Source organism: Macrosteles quadrilineatus, unplaced genomic scaffold, assembly GCF_028750875.1.
Source record: "Macrosteles quadrilineatus isolate MER2022 unplaced genomic scaffold, UCM_ALF_1.0 Scaffold_7__1_contigs__length_78375512, whole genome shotgun sequence".
In the NCBI taxonomy this organism is placed as follows: domain Eukaryota; kingdom Metazoa; phylum Arthropoda; class Insecta; order Hemiptera; family Cicadellidae; genus Macrosteles; species Macrosteles quadrilineatus.
Window position 1 is genome coordinate 10,709,265 of NW_026542600.1, and position 18,151 is coordinate 10,727,415.

The 18,151-nt window shown below is 36.0% G+C and overlaps 1 protein-coding gene across 7 annotated transcripts in view; it reads right to left on the reverse strand.

The window, feature by feature from the left end:
* Positions 1 to 1,341: 1,341 nt before the first annotated feature.
* LOC128999158 (adenomatous polyposis coli protein-like) overlaps positions 1,342 to 18,151 on the reverse strand; it is a 172,968-nt gene continuing 156,158 nt past the window's right edge. For all 7 annotated transcript variants that reach the window (XM_054425533.1, XM_054425529.1, XM_054425534.1 and 4 more), the window contains 10 exons: positions 17,494 to 17,626; positions 14,461 to 14,619; positions 13,160 to 13,323; positions 11,776 to 11,835; positions 10,220 to 10,284; positions 8,939 to 9,252; positions 7,883 to 8,086; positions 4,235 to 4,398; positions 2,134 to 3,136; positions 1,342 to 1,510 (listed from right to left, as the gene is read on the reverse strand). In XM_054425533.1, coding sequence (XP_054281508.1) covers positions 1,502 to 1,510; positions 2,134 to 3,136; positions 4,235 to 4,398; positions 7,883 to 8,086; positions 8,939 to 9,252; positions 10,220 to 10,284; positions 11,776 to 11,835; positions 13,160 to 13,323; positions 14,461 to 14,619; positions 17,494 to 17,626 — 2,275 coding nt within the window. In that variant the 3' untranslated portion in view covers positions 1,342 to 1,501. The remainder of the gene's footprint in view (positions 1,511 to 2,133; positions 3,137 to 4,234; positions 4,399 to 7,882; positions 8,087 to 8,938; positions 9,253 to 10,219; positions 10,285 to 11,775; positions 11,836 to 13,159; positions 13,324 to 14,460; positions 14,620 to 17,493; positions 17,627 to 18,151) is intronic.

An 18,151-nucleotide genomic window follows, 5' to 3' on the forward strand; every position in this document is an offset into this window, starting at 1 on the left:
TTCATAATACAACAATCGTACAATAAATATTTGTAAACAAATCATTTCAATAACAATCATTAAAGTCTAATATTAATATCCTACAAATAGATAAAGAGAGAATCAATGACTTTGTTCAGTAATTTTAATTAATTAAGCATTGGATAGCAAAATATTACCGAGAAATTCAACAACCTCGATTATTTCTCAAATCCCAACATTTCAAAGAACCGAGGAACAGGAAAACATTTCTCTTGAATAATAAATGCTGACAAACGTTGTATCGGACAAATAACATAGATTTAGCAAAGGTTTGTTTGAGATCATACAGCACCATTGCAACTTTTCAAAAGACTAGAAGGGTGCGTTTCCGACATAAATAACAGAGGTATACGAGCAGTATACTTCTTCATTCAACGTCCCGCTACCAAAGTATAAACTAACAAAGATGTTAAATCATTTAAAGATATGTAATTTTAAAAATTAGGTCATTAAATTAACTTATTTCATAAACAAAACTAATATTTGTCTATGATTATTAATCAGCCTAAAATATATCAAAGCACAACTGAATTACAATATTTTAAATGCATTTTGTTCATTACCTAAGTGAATATTACACAATAATAAAGATTGATAAAGTATCATAAAGGAAATGTTTGTTGTTTAATAATTATAATTTTCCTACGAATCAATAACAGTTGTGATAAGAATTTTTTCAAAATTGAAAAATCAAATTTTTCTAAAACTCAAGATTCTAGAAATCAGAGAAATTATCTTTTTACTTTACTGAAAGTAAAAATATTATATTTACAGGAAAAAGTATAATTTTGGACACAACTTTACTGTGAGCCCAATTACACATCAAATTTTAAACGTTAAATGTGATGATGAACAATTACAAAAATGTGGTGGGGTACACTTTTACGAATGGTTATAAAAATACTGCAAAAACTTGCTATCGTAACATGATGCGATCTTGGCTAAAGTAATATTCGCATAAACATTGTTATTTTTATTTTCAAATAATAAAAAATGTGATGGATGTAAGGGCTAAGAAAAAATATACAGTCAAAACCCTGGTCAAACAATTAAAATGTGGCAAGAAGGCAGCAATGGAACTTTAAGGGGGAGATATAAATCAACCTTCAACGGATTAACCAGTCTCTAAATTGAAATATATGAGAGAGCATAAGTAGATGGCTGAAAAGAAGTATAGTAAAAGAAAAGCGAGTTGAAAATTGTGTGGGAAAATACTTTTGTTTATATACTGGAATTGATTAGTTTTAAACTAATAGTCATTGTTTTTATTCTTTTCAGCCATCTGAGTTAAGAACTAATTCGTAAAATAATACTCGTAGATAATTGCAGGCTATATCGCTAGTACAAAAAGTTTAAAAACGTAGCCTTACACACTTTCTCATATGAAACAATTACGCCGTTTTCTGTGCCCAGCAAGTCTTAAAAACTTAACTGACAATAATTATATACAGTAGGAGGTTAAAGCTCAGAAGCCTTTTTTTCACACGGCCTGAAACAGATTACAACAATCATTAGGGTATTTTTACAAGTATACCAATGTTCTATATGTGAGTTGTAGTAAAAACTGTTCTCTACCAGCAAGGATAGTACAATAGTTATTTGTGCAACTAGTGAGCAAAGGGAGCAATTGACTCACTCGAGAGAAATACTTAGGAATGGTTTCTCGAATGAGGCAATTGCACTTTGCACTCAAGTTGCACATTATATTTTTCCTACAGTTACCATAAAACAAATAAATTGGTAAAGAAACGTGACATATTTTTACACAGAAGTGAACTTTTAATATTACATTTAATGATACAACAGTACAACAGCTGACCAGCTGATTAACAGCCAGTGCTGCCAACGTATTTCGCGCGCATACGACCTTGTCTGCATGTTATGCACTCACTATTTCGTGCCTTCACATTGCAAATCTGGAGTGAGTGAGACAAAGTAATTAGAGTGAGACAATGTTAACATTCGCAAAAAAGAGTTCCAGGTATTTGAATGATCACAAAAGTGTTCTTCAATTGCCTGGAACTCTTTTCTTAGGAAGTAAGTTGTGTATCCTTTTCTTCTTCTTTGACATTTTTTAAATTTGCAACTTTCTACAACTCAAACCTAGCCTACCTGTTTGGAATGTAAAGGTGTGGAGTTGGGACCGATCCAGACCCTCTTGTCCTTTCCCTCAGCTTCCTTCTTCTTCTTGGAGTCCTCTACTTTCTTCCAGAGACTGGCAATCTTGCTGGTGGCAGGGGTAGGAGCGTGGGCAGGTGTGTGGAGGCTTGAGTTGCTATTCCATCTTGCTCCTGGACCCAGAGTCTCGCTTTTCAAACTTTGGTTTGACTTGGACGATCGCACTCCGGTTGCAGGCTTCGGTGTTGCCTCACTTCTTGGCAAACTGCCAGCTCTTCCTCTCCCTACGCTGGCTACCACCTTCTTGCTCAAGGGAGCAGCAGGGATCCCCGTGGCTCCGGAAATTGTCTTCTTCTTCACCGGAATTTGCTTCTTGGCAGACGAGTTGGTGAACACCGGTATTCCTGAAGAAACTTGAGGTTCGTCTTTGGTGAAAGTCCCTTGCCGCTGCAAAGGTGGTGGAGGTTTCGGTGATTTAGACTTATTCGCAGGACTCCTACTGACGACGGGAATGTGACTCCGCACCTTCTTTCTTCCCCTCACAGACTTGACTTCAAGAGGTTTTACAACAACTGGTTTGGGTTTATCGTCGGCGCTACCTTCAGCATCATTTTCATACTTTTCATCGTCGCTTTCATTCTCTTCTTCATTCGCACATTCTGATGTCATTGGTACAGTTCCGGTAGTAGATGTTACATCAGGGATTTCTGCAGATATGATTGCCGGGGCATCTAATGTCTGCGTTCTAAAACGTTCCTTGTCGGCTAATCTTTTTTCTCGAGGGGAGAGAGGAACTGGGATCTGTTCGTCACCCAAAGTCCTTGTTCGGAATCTCTCCTTGTCCACCAGCCGTCGCTGTTTGGGTGTCATCTTCTTGGGTTTGGCTGGAGAAGAAGGCTCTACGGGGGGTTCTGCTATTTCTGAGTCCAAGTTGACATCAGCATCCAGCGAACTGTCCCTGCTTGACTTGTCACCAGTGATTGTGTATGTGTTGAACCTACGAACACAACAAACCAATTGATATCTACTTTGAGGTGAAAAGTCAATCCAACTAGATGAAAAATAATTTAAGCGACATAATAATATGAGAAGTCAAATTATAATGAGAAAGTGTTTGGCAATGTTGAGCAAATAGCTAGGTTGGAAGTATTGTAAAACAATTACTTGTTGTGCTTACCTAAAAAAGGCCATTACATTATGTACAAAAAAGACAGTTTGTTGCCTTGTTGGGGAAGCTGTTATTATTGTTTTTTTTTTATTATTTGTATAATAAGTTTTTTTTTGTAAAGAGCTTTGAGTTTAATTCCTGAACCATCACCCGAAGTAAATGTACGTGACCCTAAAGATAGCTGCAAGGTTAAATAAACGTCACATTATAGCAAAACACTTGTCATTACAATTTGATCCGTCCTAATATTACCTTAGGTTTAGAATGTATCTGAGGCATACATTTCTGAGGCTAAAAATCATTGATTCATAGACACACAATGTAAGTTTAGATTATTAATATACAATGCTGGTTTCTGTACAACAGTGCTTCAATATACAAAATTGTTTATGTTGTAGGCTTTACACGATGGCTTTAATGATGATTGAACATTTCATGTTTTAAGGGTTAAAATTTGGAAAAAACAAATTTTTAAGAGTTTTAAAAACCTTTTTCTAGATTTTTCCCTTACACCTACGGTTAAAAGCGACTTCCCTTGAGTTTAGTATATTTAAACAATATAAAGACAGCATAAACTCCCCAGTGGATATACTATCCTAAGTATTAACCCTCGAGTCTCAATTTTTTAAATATTTCAGTTGATAGAAATTAGTTTTGAATTTGTTAGTGTAATTACCAGTGTGAGTCTTGAGTATAAAAATAAATACATAAAAAAAATTGAGTACGAATAAAGGTTTATTAGCTCAAATCAAGAACAACTTAAAAGTTGTGGAATCGAGTATCAGAATTGGCTCATTCCTATTTTTAATGTTTGGCCTCCAATTAATTCCATGTTTATCTTGTTTGAGGAAATTTGCGGTTTTAAGGTTTACACAGTTGAGTGTACTTTGTGGTCAGCCCTTTTACTCCATTTTAATGTTTCCTAACCTGTCTTTGAGCATCTGCCTCTTCATCTTGGGTGTGAGCCGGGGGGTGAGGGAGGAAGGTTGTTCAGATTCTGCCAGAGTAACGTCTTCACTGCCAGGAGGAGAATCAGCCACCTCGGAGGTTATACTGGCACAGGATAAGATGCTGTTCTCTAACTCCATCACCTGGGGAGAACAGGAGGGTTAATAAATATTATTTGACATTAATCACAAAAAGATTTTTGGTCATGCGAAAACTCAAACCATATACTTTTAGATACTGGAGTAGGCCTACACATTCCATTGAAACAAATAAGATGCATCAAATTCTTTTATTCCAAAAGAACATTTTTAAATGAGACACTCGCACAGTTTACCACAACAACCGTACGTCAACAGTTCAACAAGTTGTGGTGAAACTCACGACATGTTTTTCCTATTCAGGCATTGTCAATAGTGATCTTTACAAACATGTTTCGTCCAAATTAGATTCGTCAATTACAGTCAAATAAACACACATTCACAAAACGAAAAAAAAATATTTAAACATTTAGACTGCAGACTGCCTCCCGTACCTCAACCAGTATATAGTAGGCCTACTCTAAATGTTGAAATTTTTTTGTCGCGTCTCATTCACTTGACTGTAATTGACAAATCTAATTTGGATGTAACATTCTAGTAAAGATCACTTGGCAATGCATGAATAGGCGAAACATGTCATGAGTTTCACCGCAACTTGTTGATGCAAGGTATGTACCTATAACAGTCTAATCAAACAGTGATTTGACAAAAAAAATGTGGTTTAGCTACTCAAAGTTGTCCTTTTAGTTTGGAGTGCAAAGGTTAGTGTATTTTACAGAAACAAGTCATTTACAGCACACTCTGTGTATAGGCTCCATTTAACCACGTTCATTTCTACTCTAGGTACAAGTCTACACAATAATGGAAAGTCATGGTCAAACCTCAAACCAAACTAAATAATATTGCATATTGTGTTATTTAAAATCATAGTTAAGACATATATTTTTACCCTAGATAGATTTAGTACATAATATATGACAGTTTACATGTCTAGAAAAACTAAGCTAAGCCCATTTCTTTCTATCATTAAGTTCCATTTATTCTGAAGTGTTATTTGTTTGTAATGACAGAACAGCTGTGATGTTACACACAGCAAAATGTTTTAAATATGGGGGTTTCAATAAGAATGGTGCAAAATTAAATGGTTGGTAAGTCGTTGTGTTTCCCGATTTCAAACAGCTGATTGTCATAACAATGAAAAGGGCATGTTCAAAAGCTTGTTTTGGCAAGGTTATGTTCAGTAAGGTTAGTCTCAGTTGCTTAGTTTAGTACCACAAGTTTGTCAACAAATGGCTACAAAACAAAAGGCATTTTGTATTTTTTGCTTGTACTGATGCTTTTGCAAGTGTTTAGCAGAACTTTTGACTTTCCGACCTAATTTTGGAAGGATTCTCTTCATCGGAACTGCATAGCTCGTTGGGTGAGACAATTCAAGACAACTAGATGTTTGTGTGTCGGGAGGAGTTCGGGCCATCCTCAGATGCTGTGGAGAGGATTGAAGCTAAGTTTGCGAGGAGTCCAAAAACCTTGACAGAAGTCAAAGCCGGTAGGGAACTTCACATATTGCAGTCCATGTTAAGGCGTGTTTTACATAAGCGTTTGTCATGAAAACCGTACAAACTGCAATTATAACAAGCATTAAACCACAATGATAAGCCAAAACACAAAAATTTTGGCCATGATATGATTTGTAGTAGACATTTAATGACAGGCGGGTACTCAACTAAGCAAATGAGGCAAAACATAACCTTACAAAAACAAATTTATAAACGGGCCTCTTTGTTGTAACAATCAGCTGTTTGAAATCAAGGAAACAGACATACCAAACCTTTTGTTTTGCAAGCTTATTTAACCCTATTTTACTAGTGAACATTCACATATTTTAACGGTATGTCAGCAATCTGACACATACTTTCTCCCATTAGCTTGTCAACCACCCTTATCATGAACAAACAAAGGGATTACGAGGGTCGTCTCAAAAGTAAGTTACACATTTGTTTTAAATCACAGCGTCGAGCGCTAGAAAGCTGGGAGTCGCGGGGAATTTTCGTCTGGATGTAGTGGCAACACTGTAAACGTCGCGGCCGCCTACGGCACGCGCCCCTCCAGTATCGCTCCGGCCATCATGGAGACACCACTTGTTCCCACCGCCGATTGTGAAATCCGTGCAGTAATTAGATTTTTGACTGCAAAGAATAAAAATGCAAGTGAAATTCATCGAGAATTGTGCAGTGTTTAAGGTGAAAATGTGATGTCTAGGCCAATGGTTTCCCGCTGGCGTCAATCGTTTATTGATGGACGAAAATCGTTACACGATGAACAACGAAGAGGCCGCCCGTCCACTTCCCGCGTTTTGACTGTTGTTGAAGATGTCCGCAAGGTCATTGACACCGACCGGCGCTTGACATTGGATAAAATCATCACACAGCTTCCTCCAAATGTTGAAATTAGTCGTGCGTCGCTTCACAGAATCATTTCGGACGATCTCAGTTTGTCAAAAGTCTGTGCAAGATGGGTGCCACGCCTTCTTTCAGAAAGGCATAAGGAGCAGAGGGTTGATGCTGCCCTCCAGTTCCAACAATTTTTTGATGATGAGGGAGATGGCCTATTCAACAGGATAGTAACCGGGGACGAGACTTGGGTGCACATTTGTACGCCCGAAAGCAAGCGGCAGAGCATGGTGTGGAAGGGAAAGGACGAGCCTACTCCAAAAAAGGCTAAAGTCGCCGAATCAGCTGGCAAGGTCATGGCAACAATCTTTTGGGACTCTAAGGGAGTATTGTTGATTGCCTGCCAAGGGGGGAAACAATTACAGCTGAACGTTATTGTGAAGTGCTACGTAAGCTGAGAAGGGCGATATAGAACAAAAGGAGGGGGAAGTTGACCAAAACAGTGTTTTTGTTTCACGACAATGCTCGCCCACACACCGCCCGTCAAACACAAGACCTTTTGGAATCCTTCCGATGGGATGTTTTCGGCCATCCACCTTACTCTCCTGACTTGGCGCTGAGTGATTTTCATCTCTTCCCGGAGTTGAAGCGGTATTTAGGCGGGAAGCGCTTCGAAAACGAAGACGAACTGAAACGGGAGGTGGAACAATGGCTAACCAAAATGGCGGCAGAGTGGTATGATGCTGGACTAAAAAAACTGTTGCCATGTTATCAAAAATGCCTTGAAAAAGATGGCGACTACGTAGAAAAATAGTCTATGTATGTATCTTTTAAAATATACCCTTTTCAAATCAAATTTGGCTTTTTTTTATTTATTTTGGAAATAGGTGTAACTTACTTTTGAGACAACCCTCGTAGTTATTGTATTTTATGGGCAAAAGTGTGAGTGTTAAACTGGTTAAGATGTTTTTGAGTCATAAAACAGACCACGCTGTCACTAAATCCCCAACCTTAACAAGCTTACAAAGACTAAAAGACTACGATTAGATTACATAAAATTGAAATTATTTGCATGTACACAGCTTACATGCAGCTACCAATCACTGCAATGGATTGGGACCTAGTAACTGAAGAAAATTTCTAAACGTAAGCCAAAACGCAACGACTACACATTATCAAGGAGAATTTGAAGTTTGTACCTCGTCCATGCCGGAGGGTGGCTTGATGGAATCAATGTTATTCCAGCTGAGAGGAGGCAGCAGTGAGCGAGGCTTGCGTCTGTCTGTCTCACTCACACTAGCAGTCAGACTGAGCAGACTTCCCATACACGAGGGAGGTCTTACAGCCTCCAGGTCCACTGAGTGTAGACTGCTCTCCATCTCGAGGTTGCTGATGATACCAACCTGAAACCATCCAGTTATGGTTACATAAAGTTACGTCACACACATAGAGTTATGTACGTTGATGACTTGTTCCTTAAGTTGAATAACAGGATCCCCTCTTAAACTTGAAATCTTTACTATGATGATGTGGCTGTAGGTGTTTACCATTTGTCTGCGAGCACAATGTTGTCTTCAGGATTGCAGAAGATAATCGCGATAGTGCCTCATATATTTGAGACAAGAATCTCAGTATAATAATAGCAAAAGCAGTATGTAAAGTTTACGCAGTTCAAAATTCAGCAGATGATCATTAGCTTGCCTTGATCAAGGTCAATCACGATTTTACTGCCATCACTAGAGATTGGCATTGAATCGTAACCTAGTATTGAGAATGAACTATTCCTTGATATCAAGTTTTTATGGAACAAGAATTTAATTGACTCATTGCTAATTTTAACTTTCAACAGCAAAAATCATAGCCAAATCCAGGTATTTTCTAAGCTGAAAAAAATAAGGTTTTCATGGTTGAGTGTGAACCTGTTTGTCCAATAAATTTTTAGACTCGTACACAATTTTACATTTTGCCCCAACAATGGACTTCTTTAGAAGGAAGTAGAAGAAACGTGGTTAAAACAGTGGCATACTGCAGTGCTACTCCTTCTGAAGAAGCCCGCTTGTAGGGCGAAAATATAAAACTAATTGTGTTGTGAACTTTTTTGTGCTGTCAACTGCTTATAGGTTAGTTAGTTGTGTGTATCTATTCCTTGTACCTTAACGTACTAGTAAGCCAACTTCTTTTTCTAAAAAAAAATCAACCTTCAACTATTATTAGTGATTTTTGAAAATTATCTCTCAGTTGATCACAATGTTTACCTTTCCAGACTCGAGGTGGATGAGTGGTGCGTGTCCTGACTCCTCCAAACTCTTGTACGATGATATGAGAGGCGCAGTCAGACTGATGCTGGGGAACGACGGGGAAGTGTCACTAGCGCCTCCGTCGTCTGCCGGCCCCGCACCCATCGCCCCGCCGACAGACGGGTTTACTCCGTTTTTTGTCTTAGGCATCCCAGAGGTGATACACTGCTCTAGAAGAACCTGTTCTGACAACGTCACTTGGTCCTCTGTCCATTCTCCACTAAGTGATCCTGTACTCGGTTGACGAGAAAGGACTGTCACTGCTTCCTCAACTGAACAACACAGATTATTAGAATTTGTTCAGGGTTCATAAATTCAAGCTTAAACAAATTTGAGGTATTTTAAAGGTATTGTATGGAAGTTTTTCATCTGCTTACGGTTGATGTTTAGCATATATCCCCTAAATAACTTCAACATACAGAACAGTGACCAAGAACGTAAGATGGTTAATCAGCAAGACAACAAGCCTCTGAGATTGTACCAGAGTTGAGGAACCTTCCATTAGAAACATTTTTATTTATATGTTTTTAATTTTTTTTCTCTTAAAATTAAGAAATATAAAATTGATGAAACCTTTAACGTTGTGAAGCACATTGGGCTGAAAAGACAGAAAATGATGGTTCAAGGCCAGTTGCATGTATTATCCTACATCTGCAGTCAACACTGACTTGTCCGTTTAAACTGTCATATACTTCACTGTCTTTAGATAACCGCACAAGTCAGTAGTTTATGGTAAAGAGCAGTTGAGATTGTTTAGCAAGAGAAAAAGAAAAGGAATTGCATAAATATATCTTCTTATTTAGGTACAAGAAAATCAGAAAATTTCAACATTTTGAGACACCCTATTTTTAAAATTGTAATTGAAAAGCCCATTCTCTTCTTTCAAGAGAAATAAATCTAGTCAACAATGCTATTTAAATCACTAACAGATTTGAGTGATTTTGGTAACTAACTATAGTCTGTTTGAAGGAACCCGTCTCCTGACATTCAGTATAACTGGGACTGGCCCAGGCCTTAAGCCTCTTTAACCAGACTGAGGATCATGAGACAGGTTCCACCATATATAGTATACCAAAGGGAATTGTAAAGGCTAATTAGATTAAAACCAAATATATTAACCACCAATAAGTATCTAAAGACCTTTGAAAATTGCAACAGGAAAATGAGTTTAAAAAATTTAGTCAACAACAATTTTTCAATCAAATTGAAAAAAAATTGAGCAAATTTTAAATGACTTACCATCAGGATCAAGAGATGACAAAGGTGAAGATTTGTCATCAGGAACTGGTGACATGGCTTGACACCTGCAAAACATACATATTGATGAAATCACTGATGTACTATATAACTAGGCTATACATGGCCACCCAGAATGTTATAGATCTAAGAACAAAAGCATGACCTACCCAAGTTTATAATGTTTTTAGATAAGATTTTGTCGCTTAATCTATTTTAAGTACAAAATACCGCCGCTGCAGCAAACCTGCTCACTAAGTGAATTAGCATTTGCTTGATTTGATTTTCAATTATATCCATTTCAATTTCAATAACATTATGTTTAACGAGTATCCAAAGGGTTGCTGCTAAAAGGAGGTTAATAAAGTGTGTTTTTTGGAAAATATCAATAGCTTAGAATAAAACAAATAAATTTGCCAAGTTTGATCAAAATAAATCCATAAACAAGCAAACTACAACAGCATAAGAAAAACATAGGAATCTTAAATTTACAATTTTTTGAATTTTCTTTGTAACAAATAACCATATAGAAACACTTCAAGGTACTAAATTATTTGTTTTTTTAAGCTCTTTATATGATTTATAGAGAAATTGGGAAATTTTATGTTTTGAGGGTCAAAAATGAGAAAAACCAATTTGTACCCCATAAATCCCCCTATAAAACCCCCGCTCACATGGTCTGAGCATGCTGGTTCACAAACTCGTCCTAATAATTATAGGTTTACACGTTTGTGCCAAATTCCATTGAAATCAGATAACTTTTGCTCAAATTATTGTCCCAACTGACACATATAAGAATTTGAACGGATGGAGTTTTGGCCTCTGGGGACATCAAAATAAAAAAGTAAATCGGTCCTGGGTCCAGGTCTTACCGTGAGACCTACGGGAATAGCTTATTCCCTATATGGGATTCTCGCTATCAAAAAGCACTTTTCAGGGACAATTCCCCTTTAAAAAATTCTTGTATTCAATTGACAACTGTAACAAAAACTATCTATAATTTAAAACTTAAACATATTGCCCATTCCACTTAATAGATAATAGTAAATAGAAATTACATTATTGATTGGTGAAACTGGATTGTGTTTTATGGTGTGGACTTTCCTTGTTTGTGGACTGTGGAATGTTGGAATGGCAGTGTCAGCAAAAGTACGGTAGAACAAGGCTGAAGCAAAGTTGAACACAACCTTTCATGCTAGCTTTGATTTACATTTTGCATTTAGTACTCTTGCCCAACATTTTTATTCATAGATAGAGGAGAGAAAAGTGGTAACCATTTTCGTACCAGTGTTCGTATCAGGAACTAAAGTACAAAAATATCCAACGAACTGAACCCCAAATTATCTGTGATGCATACCAAACATTTCATTTAAATAATCCATTTATTTACTTACAATCATCACATCAATTTTCTTGACAAGTGTTTTGTCATAAAATCTAATACTACAACCATTATTAATCAACAGAATAAAAACAAATCAAATAATCCAAGGATACGTATGGGATAAGAAGTACAATTTAAACGTACTAATCTTCGATATATTCAAAATTATGCCTACCTATTGGGTTTGGAGTTTATTTCAGCTACATCATGGTATCCTTCTTTGGTAGAGTCATCTCTAAAAAATACAAAGAGGAAACTTTAGCTTAAAAATGGTAAAATAATGCATTATACAAATATGCATTTCTCTAGCGATTGATAAATGATAACCAATGCTAGAAAGATAATCACTAGATAATTTCAGAATAAAAATTGTAAAAAATTATGGATTTTGATTTTGACAAATATTTTGTTTACAACTACTGTATATTTCATAAGATAAGGACTCTGAGGAAACAAAAAATTAGAAATGTGGTTAGAATAAGAACGGCAGTGTTAGAATGGAAAACTCTGCAAGATATTTTGATTGAGTGAGATTGATAAGAGATTTGACTGAAAATTGTTCTCTTCAATCTACTCTGTCAGAGTCCTATTACAGAATATCAGTTGTAAGTTTTGTGGCCATTTAATGTGTAACTATAAGCACATTGGCAAGTAATCTACATTATCTCTTTCCCTTTCCAAAAAAAAAAAAAAAAAAAAAAAAAAAAAAAAAAAAAAAAAAAAAAAAAAATCAGCCGTTTGCCTTTCCTTTGAAAATAAAAATAGTTGTCAAAAAATAATAATTCTCTGAAACCAAGACATTTTACGTAAGCACATTTAAAGATAGGAGGGGCGTTTTCTAAGCAAGGGCATTTTGTACGTATCACATCCTAGTTTGTTCGTACAATGCAACGAGGCAGCTTGCTACTTACTGGCATAATTTGTGGACAGAAATCACACCATTTGCAGCTCTGAAGCTGACAAGAATGCTTTGCTGTGGCTAGAAAATTTTTAAAACTATTGAATTTTCGCCGCATGCGAGGAAAGGTCAGAGATGCGTTTTTTGACTGCAATAATCATATGTGGTGCCGAACTTAATCTCCAGAATACTCAAGGTTATGGACAATGCAATGAGAGTGGGTAAAGTGTGGAAATGGGTTAGGGAGTTAAACAATTGCCCTGAAAATGTTTCTTTTAGTCAAAAACTTATGCTGACCTTATCTCGCATGCGGCAGGAGGTTTAATAATCTAAAAAATTGTGAATACCAACAGCAAAGCGTACAGGTACAGAGCTGGAAATGGCAAAATTCTGTACACAACTTTGTCCAGTGATCAGCAAGCCGCCTCGTTGCGGTGTACACCTGAACTACAGGGCTATACCTACAAACGGCCCTTACTTAAAAAACGCCCTCGTATTTTTAGAGGTCAGGTGTAAGCAAGCTTAATTGCTTATGTAGCTTAACTAGAATTCGGCCGCTTAGAAAGTGACCCCCTCTAGCATTGGTTAACATTAGCGCACAGGTCGCTTTCTAAGCCGCCGAACTATAGTAAGAGCACTGTTATAAAACTTCTGCACTTACTTCACCCTTTGAGTCAACTGTTGAACAGGTTTTGGAACCACATTGGGTAAATTAGGAGATTGACTTTGTCGTTGTGGTAGCAATGAAGTCTTCACTGGCATTGGCAACACTGTCGCCACCTTTGTTGGTTTCTTGATGTTACTATTATTCGGCGTTAATCGAGCCTGAAACAGAATTTAACAGTTTTAAACTACTCAACCTTGTTTGATATAGAATTTTTAATTTCACTTCATCTTTTACATTCACTTATAGACCCACAACCCTATAAATAAACATTATTTTTTCGCCATTAAACACTGAGATCTAGCCCATGATCGTTTGTCACATCACTTCAAGCTAGACCTAAGGGTTGCAGCATTATCACTTTGATAATATCCAGTGGTGATTTGCCGGGACTTTAACCCAAAACCTCAGGGATCAAAGTCCTGCAGTCTACCACTAGACAAGCTTGCTCACCATTTTAGCCATAACCATTTTACACCCGATTATTAAATAGATAAGACCATTGGTGACAGGAATTGAACCTGGGACTGATGAGACCAAGCCCATATAACAGCTCTTAAAAACCATGTTTTAAAGCGAGGTGTGATTCATTGGTAGATATTTAAGGGTCACTCACCCTCAATTTTGTCTGATGATTCAGTAATCTACAGGTCTAATGTTACTTTCTAACCCAAAAAATAGTATACAGTTATGGGGAAAGTATTATTTTCATCAAAACTTTCAAGTTTGAGTTTTGGGTCCCCATGAGCCCGAAAAAGTGGTTTTGAAGTGATGTCTGTGTGTGGATGTGTACAGAGCTACAGACTACTCCGATTCTGATGAAATTCGGTTTGTGGGTACTAATCTATAGTATCTCCAGGCTATTTTTTTGGATGGGGATGTTCCCATAAACCCATAAAATAACGAAGAAACTGATTTTTACAAAAACTGACTTCTCTAACTATTTTGATTAAACTTTCGTACTTTATGGATTCTTTAACTTTAAACAAAACGGTACAGTCTTCAAGGCTATTCAGATAAAATTCCGTAAAAAATAGGTTAAATTGCGCTTTAAAAGTTATTGCAGCTTTTATAATTTAAATATCATGGCATAAAATATCATAGTTATTTCCATTGCTTATCCATGATAATGCTTTTCGGCAAAATAATGGAAGAAAGTATGTGTCAATTTGCTTGTACCGTTTATTTTCTACCAGACAAGTCTTGGATGTACATCACACATAAAAGGTTAGTGAAGCCCACAAAATATCTACCAATAGACCAGCTTGCTCCCCAGACCAGGAGACATTTGTACGTACCTGAGGCATGCCTGACTGGATGCACTCTGCCAAGATGTTGTCATGGTCCGAGTCATCAGACAAAGCACACAGGTTAGACAGATCAGAATGAGATGTTGCATGGCTGATGTTGGCAGGAGTGTCTTCAGTCACAAACACTTTGGTGCAGTCATCGAGAACCTAAAACAACATGAACATTATTATTACTAGTGATGGGCTGATCCAAGAAAATGTTGGTTCCAGATCCAGATCCGGATTTTGAAAAAATCTGTATACGTTTTTTTCCCTTCTTCAAAGACGGGTCTTTCAAATAACTAATATGGCTAGGCAAAGTCAAAGACTATCTGTGTCCATATACAAGACTGTCTATGTCCATGTACAGGACTATCTTTGAACACAGATAGTCTTGTATATTGACTCTGATAGTCTTGTAAATGGACACAGATAGTCTTGTACATGGACACAAATAGTCTTGTATATGGACACAGATAGTCTTGAACATGTACATGGACACAGATAGTCTTGTATATGGACACAGATATCCTCACTCACTCTTAATCACTCGTTTTTACACTGTGCAAAGATATTAATGCAATTACAAAGTTTAAACAAAAACTCAAGGAACCTTTGGTACAAAAGCCAATCTAATATACTACATAGATGATTTTTCATGAACATATACAACTTTGGACAGTTTAATTTGTTGGTTAAGTTTTTGATAAAGAATTTATAAGCTGACACTATTTATTGTACGTTTTGTACAAATAACAATAATTTGAAATCGGTCGCATTAACAAATGTCTTGCAAAATTCATCATTTTATTTTAAGACTACAAACTAAAGGTCTGAGAGGGAGAGAACTAAATGGATTTATAACAATATTTAAAAACGGATTTTTTAATGGTAACATAATTGTTACTTTTGTAAAGATAAATAACTGTCAGGATAAAAAGTAAAGTCAAGCACAATCATTTATAGAAGCATTTATAAGTTTTGTAAATATTATAAATGGTTTCCACCTCAACAGTCGATATCTTGCAATAGACGAGAGGTGGAATAGACGCTTTGGTCAGCATTCACAGTATCTTATCTTTACCTGGTATTGGTTTAGAAACAAGAACGCTTACTAGACTTTGTTTGCTGTTTCTGACAGACATGAATCAGCATTCATGTTACTCATCGAGGTAAATTTTAAACTTGGTGAAATTTGAGAGAAACAAAGAACAATGTAATTGAATATTATAAAAACATTAAGAAAACCTGTGTATGTAGCATGTACATTTGGTAAAATAACTGTTTATGTAAAATAAGTAAATATTATTATCATTACTATAATCAAAAATATTGTTCCTTTGAGTTAAATTACGTGGGTTTTCAAGCCATCTTTGGAGTTTTTTGTTGCTAATCTTTCAGAAAGAATAATCATTGTCCCCATTTAAGTCCCATTTACAAAAAACAAATTAAGGGACTTTAATTGCAACTTCCAATGTCCCCTCTGAATTGTAATAATTATCCATCCCATTGAAATATGATGTATTTTAAATATTTCAAAGCTTTTGTTAGCAAACAATTGAGGTAAAATTTTTAAACGACAACACCATTTAAATTAAGAGATTATTGTGAAACTTGGTAACATTAAAGCCCAAAACTGTACCGCAGGAAACCCTGAGTTCAATTTATATTATACACTACTATCATAATTTAAGTATCTTATGTATTAATAAGTCACTCAAAAAATATTCTAAGATTCTTAAGTTCAGACATTTTCTGGTTGTTATTAAGTTTACCATAAATGAATGCAGTTAGATAATAGAGAACTTAGGTCTGTTATTTAAATTTTTTTTATGTGTTTATTATTTGTGAATATGGATTTAAATAAACTTCTAACGACTTTTGTTTGGTAACCTTTTTATAATAAAAGCAAAATTTATACAAACAAATAAGATCTAATAATATATATATTTATTTACTAATAATATAATAAACAAGAAAATAAATTACCCCAATTAAAACGTAACTAATTTAATTTATAACTAACAAACCACGTAAGATCAATGAATAAATAAATAACAGTTACATTTTAAGGTCCAAACATAAAAATAAAATATTTATAAGCTTATAACATAGAATAAAATTGAAGTAAAAACTACGTTAAATGACAAACAGGTGTTTGGTAACAAATTTCGCCACAGAAAATATATTTATGAAATTGTAAAATGTTACATTTCCAATGGAAATTAAACATTGAAGCAATAGTCTAGTTTTTTTTTTTAATTTCTCTGTAACCTTTAATTGCCCAACAACATTTCAATACACTAAATTCTTTGTTTTGTAAGGTGTACATGATGGGTGTAATGAACATGGATATTTTCATGTTTTAAGGGTAAACATTTTTAAAACCAATTTTAAAAAAACTATAAAACCCCATATACCTTGCCCGATCTTGCTTAAATTTCCAAACTCCAAGTTTATCCCGCCTTACATATTCATGCCACTTTAATAAAAATTGAACCAAAATTACTCGAGTTATCATGTTTACGGATATTCTCAAACTTTTTAGCCTCAGGGTACCTCGAATTGAAAAAGTAAATCGGTACCGGGTCTAGTCTTACCGTGCCATCTAAGGTAATAGCTTTGACTATTAATAAAACTAGACATTCCATTCCCATGTTAAATTTGTAGAAAGTTTTTAAACCAAAATCGATGTAGTTGATGTGAGCCACCAACAGATTGTGCTGATCTTAATTACTGATTTACGTCAAATATACAATATTTTTTATCAATTCAAACTAATGGAATGACTTATTTTGAGCTATAGCAACTCTTATGACCCATAAACTTGGTCAGCAACAAAAAATAAGGTAGAAAATAGAGTTTTAGTCACAAGCGCATTCTGTGACTGGCTCACACAAATACATTCTCTTTAACAAAAAATTGGCTACAGCTGGTCCATATAGATGGAACGTCTACTTCAGTATCTAATAGTCAATGGTAATAGCTACTTCCTTATAGAGAAATTCCCTATTAAGACAACAATGTATTTGATAAACCTACCTCACTGTCAGGGATGGAAGACTTGGTGGGAGGGGAAGCTCGAGTCAAGGCAGCCTTGACTGGTATCCCACTGGGCCGCTGGGTTGGAGCACATCTCACCACGGGGGGTGTCTTGGATGTGTTTCTTCTGAAACTGAACACGGCTTACATGTCGTGGAGGAATTTAAACAATCAGAATAATACAGGGTGCGGAGAAAAAATCTATTTTATGCTGCGCAATGTTCAGTGACACGTCGTCTGAGAGTGGTGGGGTTAGGCTTGTTGGAAAGCCTACACGATGCCATTATCTGGTCATAGAGCAGTGGTCACCTGAGCATTGTCTGTTTGTTATCAGGTTGAATTTAAAAATAAATGATTCAGTCATTGCAACTAAGCGACAGTCCTTTTAATTAGGACGATGTGGTTTCCGTCAAGTAGCACAATCATGTGGTGGGTTACCAACATTAGAACAACAGCTTCTGCGTTAAAAAAGAAGCTGACAAGCCGTCCATGAAGATCGGACGCCAAACAACTAACATTTTATAGAGTTTGTGCTGCTGTAGAAAACAGCCCTTGTAAGCCCGCCCAAAAACAATCTGCTTTGAACATGTCTGATAGTAATCAAACCTCAAAATTAGTGTAACCGTACTCGGTTACACTAATTTTGAGGTTTGATCTT